The sequence below is a fragment of the Vicia villosa genome, unplaced genomic scaffold (assembly GCF_029867415.1).
Source record: "Vicia villosa cultivar HV-30 ecotype Madison, WI unplaced genomic scaffold, Vvil1.0 ctg.001190F_1_1, whole genome shotgun sequence".
Classification (NCBI taxonomy): domain Eukaryota; kingdom Viridiplantae; phylum Streptophyta; class Magnoliopsida; order Fabales; family Fabaceae; genus Vicia; species Vicia villosa.
Window position 1 is genome coordinate 204,266 of NW_026705527.1, and position 9,978 is coordinate 214,243.

Below are 9,978 nucleotides of genomic sequence, written 5' to 3' on the forward strand. Positions count from 1 at the left end.
GCTTTTCAACCCGATGCCAGTCAGACCAAAAAGCCTCCTAATGACCGGATGCACCTAGGGCCAAAGTAGCTGAGGCATGCCGGATATACCGAGCCAGAGTATGCAGTTTTTCTTCTAGAACAGACACAGAAAGGTTAGCCACATAAGCATTGTGCTCGTATACATGGATATACACATAATCAGAATAAAAATAGTACGCAATGATCATTTGGCTCAAACCTTACTTGTTTATATATATGAAAGTCAAAAGATATTTTAGCTAGATTTTCATCTTTAGTCGTTATTCTTCATTTAATCATTTTGAATTTCCAATAAAAAGCATTCAAGTGTTTGTATCTAATTTCTTTCATAGTCTACTCTTATTTATCTCTAACAATGTAATAATTATAAATAATTATAAAAATTTAAGAACACGATAAATCTCATCATTTAAACAATTTCCTTAATAATAATGGAAATAATTATAACTCTGATGTTGTGAGTATTACTAATCAACTTAGAAAAATATGAAATTTGAAAAAAAAATGTAAAATGCATTAATATTAAAAATAACACGATTAATAAAAATTAATTCTAAAACTGAAACAAGCAATAAAAAATTAAAAATTAAAACCGAGAAAGATTGAAACAAGTAATAAGGAAAATGATATGAGAAGACAAATATTTGTATGAAACGCCAAAATCACATCGAATATGAGAAACGTCGTTGATGCAATGGTAGAAACAAACCAGAGCTCTATAGATCGAGAGTGATTATACTCTAAGATTTTTATTTACACACCTCTAAACCATTGGTTTATGATTTTTGTTGTTGGTAGAAATTTGAAGGGGGAAAAACCCTAAAATTGTAAAACCATATATAAATATAGCTAAAATCATGTTGGTCTTATTTTTGATCACGTGACAATTTTGTCCTTAAATGCCTTACAACGTCTCTCTAACTTATTAATCGCACCGCTTTGATAAAAGATTTGATGTCATTTCAACTTTTACAATGGTCATATACAAACAATTTGTATTGATAATGGGGAACAACGCTAATTAAAAAAATATTTAAAAAATGAGACCTTGGTGGCCTACTCCTATGGTGGCCCTATAGACAGGAGACAAAAAATTGCTTAATCACAATCAAAAGAGTTATGCAAACAAGCGTTAAAATTTATTTGAGAGTTTAGAAAGATAGAGAGAAGACTTTGAAAAAAAAAAAAGAGAATAATGAAATAAAAAAAATTGAAGAATTAAAGTGAAAAGAATTTAGGAGTTTAATTTTATTTATAATATATAAATATTTTAGTTTGAAAAAACTTAGAAAAGTATATTAAATAAAAGATTTTGAAAGGCATAAATTCTTCAATTATAATCTCTTTCAAAAATTAAAAAATATACTAATAATATTTATTTATTTTACTATTTTATAAAAAAAAAATATTTTTCAGAAAGTGCTAAAGAAATCTCCCATCTCTAAAGAGGTAATGAAATTCCTTGAACTATATCAAATCACTTCTCGGACTAATTAATGGCTTTATTAGATTGCGGTGCCACCAATTGTGTTGTCTAATTTTATGTCACATTTAATAATGTTGAAGGAAACATAATTGATCTCATGTGACTGGAGGTGATATGATGTGACTTGGGATCGGGAGAGCAAGATAAAGGAGTAACCATGTCCATAGTTATTTTTAAGATTAGTAAATTTTATGTTTTACTGTTTGAAAATGACCACCACTTTATCACTATTATTAAATAAATACATTATATATTTATAATATTTCAATTATTTTGCAATAAAAATAGTTTGAATTAAGATATGTTAAGAGAGTTTCCAGTAATGAACTGGACCCGACTGTAAAACACATTATTGTATAAATTACTTAACGAAGGCCTAACTAATAAAAAAGATGAAACATCCAATAATTTGTATATAAAATTGGTGCTAACCTAATTCAACCTTGACAAACTAAAAAAGATTGAAAACTCTACAGCAGATGGCTTAAGAAAAAGCCTTTAATGTCTTAAGACGATGTAACATTGCCAAAGAGCAGACCGCATCTGGATCGAGGCGTAGATCACGACAGCATCTGGATCGAGGCGTAAATCACGACCCATTCACAAAACCTTCCCGTTTAACCAGACGCACTCTTCCTTGCAGCATATATTCTGTAAGCACCCAACCCAACGAGTGCCACTGCCGCTCCAACTGCAATAAGATGCGTTAAAAAAATCATTTAACAAAGAAACAAAAGCTGTGGTTATATTTTCTTGTGACTTAAGAGTATAGAGAAATTGAAAGCAAGTGGTCTAAGGTTGGAGGGTCTAAGGTTGGAGGAATCAGAAAGATGGATCCTATAATGTAGAGACTTGGTAAAAGCAATTTGATTTTTGTTGATAATTCATTGGCTATTTAATCCCTAAACTCCAACTCCAAGAACCATCTACTAAACAAGTAATCAACACCGCAGGCGAATAATGGATTCAGAAAAAGTCCTTCAACAACAAAACTGGAGAAGCAAAAAACAAGATATATGGAAACACCAATAGAGACCAGTTCAGTGGCACAACACCCTAAGGTTACAAGAGGAAAATCATTGTAAAATCAAAATGATCAATGAAACCAAAAGAGAGAACATGCAGCCAAAGATAAATCACATCATCAAAAATTTAAACAGGTCAATAGGCTCGAATTATTTAATGAAGTCAAATTAAAAACTGATATACCTGAAACACACATAAGAGATCGACCTATGAGCTTGTTGTAATGCTTGCGGTTTTTTCCAGCTTCAGTTTCTGGAATGCTTAAATGAGGGTGCTCAGCAGCCTTTACAATTCGTTGGAATACACTGTTGAAATCCCCTAACTTCACACTGATCGGTATAGGAGCCTCTACTCCCATATCCTGACTAACCTACAAACATATCGGCATGTCAGAAATATCATTATATTTCAACCGCAGGATGAAACAGTTGCTTGAAAATTTCTCAGTGTCAAGAAAGCACATATGCCATGAACATATGCCAAGAATGACATCAGACCAGAATGCAGTATTTTTTCTAGCTACAAGTCAGCCACAAACAGATTAATTGAACATATATCAGAACATGGACCTATACTAAATAAAATGCACGTGAAAATGTTGTAATAAGAGTGAAAATCATCTAATTATAAAGATTAACAGGCAATCATAGTTAACAAATCAAAGATGATTTGCAGAGCCAAATCAAACTTCTGTTTGAATCAGGTATCGCAATATTTATGCAAATGAGGTATAGTAATATTTCCAAAATCTTAGTTATTACTTATTAGCAAGGTTATCAATCCCGGCAGGATAGCGGCGCTATCCCGGGAAAGCGGACCGGCGCAGAGGCCAGCCGCTACGGAATCGCGGTTTGCGTCTCATTTTGAGATTGCGGACACTTTTTTGGCTTGGAGCAGATCGCGGTAGCGGGTTTAACCTGCTATCAGGTTTCAATCCCCGAAAAAAATGAAACTACCCTTGAAATTTAAACTGTTTCGAGGGTATTTTTGAGATTCCCTCATTAATGTTAGCCCTAACTTGATTCTGAAGCATCTTCCCTTTTCTCTTGTTGGCTCTTCTCTCGTTCACGCAGCTTTCATGATAAAAAAAGATAAATCCCTCTTCTCCTTCCTTTTTCAGTGTTGTCTAGTGTTCTTCCTCCCTCACTCTAGGATCATCGCTGTCCTCTCTTCCTAATGGAATTTAAAAAACTCTAATTTGTTTAAAATTGGCTGGATTTGGGTTGGTTTCACTTAAATAATGGAATTTACGGTATGCAGTACTCTTTAATTAAGAGGAAGAGGAAGTAACATTATAAAATGAAAGAGAAATCACGGTTTAAAATAAAATGGAGAGGAAGAATTTAGGGAGAAGAGGAGGAATTAATGGAGTAATAAGCAGTCACAAATATTCACTCAGGCTAAGGTTACACTGTATTTTAAAGAGGAGTGAATTAGTGTCTCAATAAATTCCTCATTAATATTAATAAATATTAATTATGGGTTATAAATGAAACCAACCCGAATTAGTGTCTCAATAAATTCCTTATTAATATACCGAGTTAGATACATCCAATCCCACCTGAATCGCAGCACGACAGTGGAAGTTTGGGACGTTGACTCTTCTGATTCAACAGATCAACTCGCGAGTTTGCATACACTGCTTACATCAGAATCTACAACTCTTCTCTCTACATGCACAAACCACCTAAATCTATTTTTCACCATCTTTTCTATTATAGGTGCTACCCAACACACATAATAAAGTATATTAAGTAATACTAGAAGCTAGTTTTAACTAAATCCTATCTAGTTAGTTAGAGAGAGGAACTCGTTTGTTATGCTGAGCTGTCACTCAAGCCTCACTATAAATAACGAACTCTATGTAACTAACTCTAAGAATTCTGTTAATTCTATGTAACTAACTCTGAATTCTGTTAATACAATTAAGTTAATTCATCTTCTTCTCTCATCAATGCTTCATTTATCATTCTCTAATAACACTAACTAATATTATCATTTATAATCTAATCTTGTCTACTCATACCACACATCCAACGCAATATCTTCATTTCTGATACACTTACTTTATTCTCGTGTTAATTTTTAACAGCCCAACATTTTGTCTCATACAACATCGCAGGTCTAACAATTGTCCAATAAAAATGTTCTCTTTAGTTTGAGCAGTACTTTTGTGCCAGGTCTATCCTTTATATTCTTTTCATAGACCAAGACTTTGTCTTCATCATCTTTAACACACTTCACTCGATCCAAATCTCGTCTTTCTTTCTCTTCCCTTTGCAAGCCTATATATAGATTTTTCTCCCGCCTTGGTTCCTAAATATTGGTATAAACCGTCAAAAGCTTGGGTTCTAGCTTCACTAGCTGCCTTCTTGATCTCTTTCTTAGTATTGTTATATTTTTTCCAAGTTTCGGCATTTTTACACCTATACCATTTCTTTAAAACATTACTCTTTTTACTTTAACTTTATTTTGAAAAAAAAATCCAGTAAAGTGTAAATATGCAAAAAATAATCACAACCAAAACATCCCAATTTCAAAAAAGTTGAAGTAGTTTTCAACCTGCTTAATCAAATTTCAATCTAAAGACCAAAGCCTACACATACACAGAACACTATATACTATAGTTATTGCTACTCAGAAAATCAGATGAAATCATAATTCCAAGACGCGTCCATTCACCGCATTAAACATCTCATTATCTAACCACACAGCAATTAAGTATAGAGAAACATGCATGTAAAATTCAAATACTGTCATGCAAATTAGTAAGTTAGTGAAAAATACCCTAATTGAATCTTGTATTGCCGATGTAAATGATTCCAGGTCATCCTTAGCTGCAACTATAAGACAGGGCACCTCAAAGCCAGTATTTTCTCCATGTCCAGCAATATTTACCAAGAGTTCAGATGATGCCCTCCATGAAGACTCAACAGACCTTAAATGAATTAATGAATATTTAATCAGCTGAGCTTTAAACAATAAGTCTGAGTTGCCCACAGTCCAGACCACATAAATATGAAATTACAGTTAGTTGAGACTAGAGAGGATAATTCACATCATTAGTTTGACAAATTCAACCCAGAATTTGTGGAATTCAACCAACTTGTTGTTTTTGGAAGTTGATTCAGATGCACAATGGAGTTTTTCTATATGCTTTTGATTTCAGAAGTTGAAAAGTTGTTTATATGAGCTAAGAATCCAAGACACAGTTGCAAATTTTATGTCTTAGAAAAGCTTAGTAATGGGCATAATGGACTGTTATTCCATTGGAGAGAAGATCCCATGATAAGTTTTTCGGAAAATTTCCAAACAAACAATTTCAACGAAATCTTTCAATTTCTTATTTTACTATCTTCAACTCTATGGAGTTGATCCAGATGCATAATGGAGTTTTTCTAAATGCATTTGATTTCAGATGTTGAAAAGTTGCTTATACGAGCAAAAAATTCAAGACACAAATGCAAATTTTATGTTCAAATACACCATGTGCACTAATTTGTTTAATAGTGAAACATGCCCTTAAACTAATGCAATTTTTAGAAGAATAACTAAAGAATCGGCAATTCATAATTTCTATGGTATGCTGGTATAGTGAAATTTAATTTAACATCAATGGTCACCTATCATGAACAAAAACTGCAATGTCACATGAGGCCAAAGACTCCTTATTGGCCAGCAGCTTGGCAACTCCACTTTCTGGAATCTCTTTCAGCACAAGAAATTTTTTGTTTTCCTGCAAAGTAAATGATAAAACCATGAATTTGAATATATAATGCCAAGATGAACAAAATGAATATATAATGCAAAGTAAATGAAGACTTTGGTGCTGAAAAAGGTGCAAGAAAATAAATATATTTCTGTCACAGTAAAAAGATATTTCCAAATGTCAATCAAGTGTCATTTACCTTCCCAATATCAACAACATTTACAGCATAACGATCCTCGATGGTTGGATTGTAAGCTTCAGAATATGGCCTGCAATATAAATTCAACAAAAATTAAGATATGATGCTCAATAATTAAAGCTATGTACCACTGTACCAGGAATCTTCAAGGTAACACAGCAACATACCTTCCAATGAAAGAATTCAATAATGCGGACTTTCCGGCATTCCTAGGCCCGAAAACGAAGCACTGCAATACATTTCTTTCTGAAAGTTGCTTTTTACGGTCAGCGCGACGCTTCCTAGTCACACGGACAGCAGATAATGGATCACCGGGATAACCAAGGTATATTAAGTTCTCCACACTAAAGGTTGGGTTTAGCAGTGTCATGAGTGCCCACTGTCCAGAAAATATATAATAAATATATTAAAAACAAATCAACGGTGATGCAAATTTAATATTATATGCACTGAAAATGTTCACAGACCAGACATAAAATCATATATCATGTAAAAGTGAGGCAATCTTGATTCTCAAAACACTATCCAAATTGAGTGATAAAACTGTCTGTAGAAACCCAACATTGTTTGACAAAATTTAAGGAGTAGAGAGAAAGATCAAAAAAAAAAACTTGTGCACCTCTGACAAAAATGCATCAAGTGATAGTCCTTGAAACGCATTCCTTTCGGCAGCATCCTCGTATGGATTTCCGATCCAGGGACTGCAATTAAAAATTATAAGCATAAAATAATTTTGCCAAGAGTCCTCGTTGACATTTAGACTTGAGAAAGGTACACGTAAAAAAATGCCTTAGCTGAACTTCATAAAAACATAGAAGAAGCAAAGTCAGAAGTATATACCACATCATTAAAGCATGTGTCATGTGTACATTTGAAAAATTGCACAACATAAAAAAGATTCCACCACATCACACTGCTCGGTTATCAACTTCACAAGAAACCAGTGCAAATAAAAGTACATTTATCTTGGCACACATTATGAGGAAAGCGGTTTACCTTTCTGGGGCAGTGGAAAACAATTCTTCAAGTTCACGGGGTCGCAGCATCCCATCCTAGAGGAAGGAAAAGATAGGTTAATTTTCCCATTGAATTACAATTAAGTCAATTGAGAAAATGTCCAAAATTGAAATTATTCAGGGTCATATGTGGAAATGACATACAAAATCAGCATCAAATGCATCAAAAATTGTCTTCAAGAAATCAATGGCTTCATTTGTCAACTCAACACTCTGCAGAGATTAAATCCAATGAGAATAGAAAATATATAAGTTCTAGCTGTCAGCAAATTGAACACACAAACATGAGCGAGATACATGCAGCAACAATTCATCTCAAAAGAACCACCTGATCGGGAGTGTATTTCAAAGGTGGAAATAAATCATCAGCAAGCTTGATATCATCGTTATATCCAAACTTCCTGAGCACAGTCCATGTGGTCTCAAGACGCCCTTTTTCTATGAAAAGAGCATGAAGAAATAGAAATCCTGTCAAAGTAAGTCCCCGTTCATTCACACCTTCAGATAATTTATCTTGTACAACCTTCTTTACACCGATAATTTCAGATGGTTGCAAAGGAGCATTGAAACATTTAACCTGTAAATAGTTTTGTTAGATTTTACACGTACACAAGTTAACCAACCTACTATAGCATGATGTGAACAAGCTATTAATCAAGATACAAGGTTCCATACCACAATACTCAGATAATAAATAAGCCACAATTTTGAGATTTAATATAAGAAAAGAAATTTTAAAACCTGAAAATCATTCAGTTCAGCATCACTAAGGGCACCATCTCTGTCATGGTCGCAGAGGATAAAAATCCGCTTCAAAGCCCGCACACATCGGGGCTTTAGAGTTTGTGTCTCCTGATCAAATAAAGGAGCTGTTGGATGAAGAACAGCCTTTTGTGCATAGTAGAAAACTTCAGGGACCTTCACCAAGGAAAACATGATTACAATTGTATGAAACAAAATCCATATATAATTGTAGCACCTATAAAATAAGATTTCATAAAAGGAGGAATATGATTGTAATATAGTATGAATTAAAGATACCTGGATTTGCCTAGATGCTGAACACTCAATGCAAGTTTCAATCTCGCGGAACTGTTGCATTATTGGTGACATCACCTGTTCTAGGCTCACCTGCTGACTTTCATCTCGCAGGTCAAGCTTACAGCCAACCACTATAACCGGAACTCTCACCTGTTCATGAAGTTCAAATATCTATGTCAAGCATTCATTCTCTGAAAGTGAGAGTAACAACATATTATGCGAATTCAATTAAGATGTACAATTAATAGATATATGCAAGCATGTGCACATTAAATAGGTGTTTCTACAAAACAGATGCGCGTAATTGATTTAGCCGTTTATAAAGCTTCCCCTTCCATTCTCTAGGAATATTAATTTTCTCTCTCATTAATTTTTTCTCTTCACTTTAAGAAAAGGGGAACTAGAGGAGCTTTAATTGAATATATAGTACTCCAGATACAAAAACAAGAAAAGGAACGATCAGAACCTCTAAGTTACGAAGATGAGGGAGCCAAAATGTACTTAGACTTTCAAGTGTCTCAGGGCGATCACATGCATAAGTGAGGACAACGGTGTCGGCTCGCTTTAGTTCGTCCGAAACTCTATCAATGTCCGCAATACTGCAACAAGAATAAAGTAAAATAGTGAAAACATTCAGATTAGGGTAAACAAAATTTTCCAAGCAGTAGCATAGATAAAAACATAAGCAAGAAACGCAGATTGCCAAAATCAAATATCAAAGATTTAACAGAGAATAAAAACCAGTGCTATAACCTAAACGAATAAATAAAAGAATTCATAGAAGAAAACGTAGAGAATTCATACGAGGAAGTAGTATCGATGACTGTGATTGGCACATGATCTGGATACAGATCCACAGCTAGCGTGGTGGGAGGCAACACGGGAGCAACATTCGGGCGAAAATTCTCAGACGCGGCGGTGCTAATGAGACTGGACTTACCGGTACCTTGGTCGCCGGCGACGACAATACGAACGCCAGAATGAACGTGAGGATTGACGGAGTTAGCTGAAGCTCTAACCATTGAAACGGAACAAGAAGCCTGAAAACAAAACGAATAAGAGTTAGTTATTATGAGAGATTGCGTTGAGTTGAGTGAAAGAACGAAGCGCGAAACCCTAACCTAACGGTGTGTTCTAGAGGGTGCTTGGGGAGATAGTTGTTGATGTTATATTTCACTTCCACTTCTCCACTGTGTTAATAATATTTGTGGTTTTGATTTTTTATTACTACTTGTCTTGCATCCTACTGCACCGTCTAATACTTTTCAGTCGTTTTTGGCTCTACGCTACCTCTTTTAAGCCTTGTGTTCAGAAATACTTGGAAAATATTTCGGATAATAATTTTTAGAAATTAAAAAAAAATATTAAAACGAAATTTATTATTGTCTAACCTAATATTTTGATTTTTAAAACAAATATTTTTATATTTGAATAAACAATTTGCCTTCAACCTGATTTTTATTAAGCTATTTTTTATTTAT

General features: G+C 34.0%; 1 protein-coding gene across 1 annotated transcript; it reads right to left on the bottom strand.

Moving 5' to 3' along the window:
- Positions 1 to 1,752: 1,752 nt before the first annotated feature.
- On the bottom strand, positions 1,753 to 9,766 carry LOC131633943 (mitochondrial Rho GTPase 1-like). Its single transcript, XM_058904621.1, has 15 exons — positions 9,619 to 9,766; positions 9,302 to 9,537; positions 8,964 to 9,096; positions 8,498 to 8,647; positions 8,198 to 8,374; positions 7,785 to 8,033; positions 7,601 to 7,669; positions 7,437 to 7,492; positions 7,060 to 7,141; positions 6,608 to 6,819; positions 6,441 to 6,510; positions 6,156 to 6,268; positions 5,320 to 5,470; positions 2,716 to 2,902; positions 1,753 to 2,197 (listed from the first exon to the last, which is right to left on the bottom strand). The coding sequence occupies exons 2-15, from the start codon at positions 9,517 to 9,519 to the stop codon at positions 2,124 to 2,126; spliced, it is 1,941 nt and encodes a 646-aa protein (XP_058760604.1). The 5' UTR covers positions 9,520 to 9,537; positions 9,619 to 9,766; the 3' UTR covers positions 1,753 to 2,123.
- Positions 9,767 to 9,978: the final 212 nt, after the last annotated feature.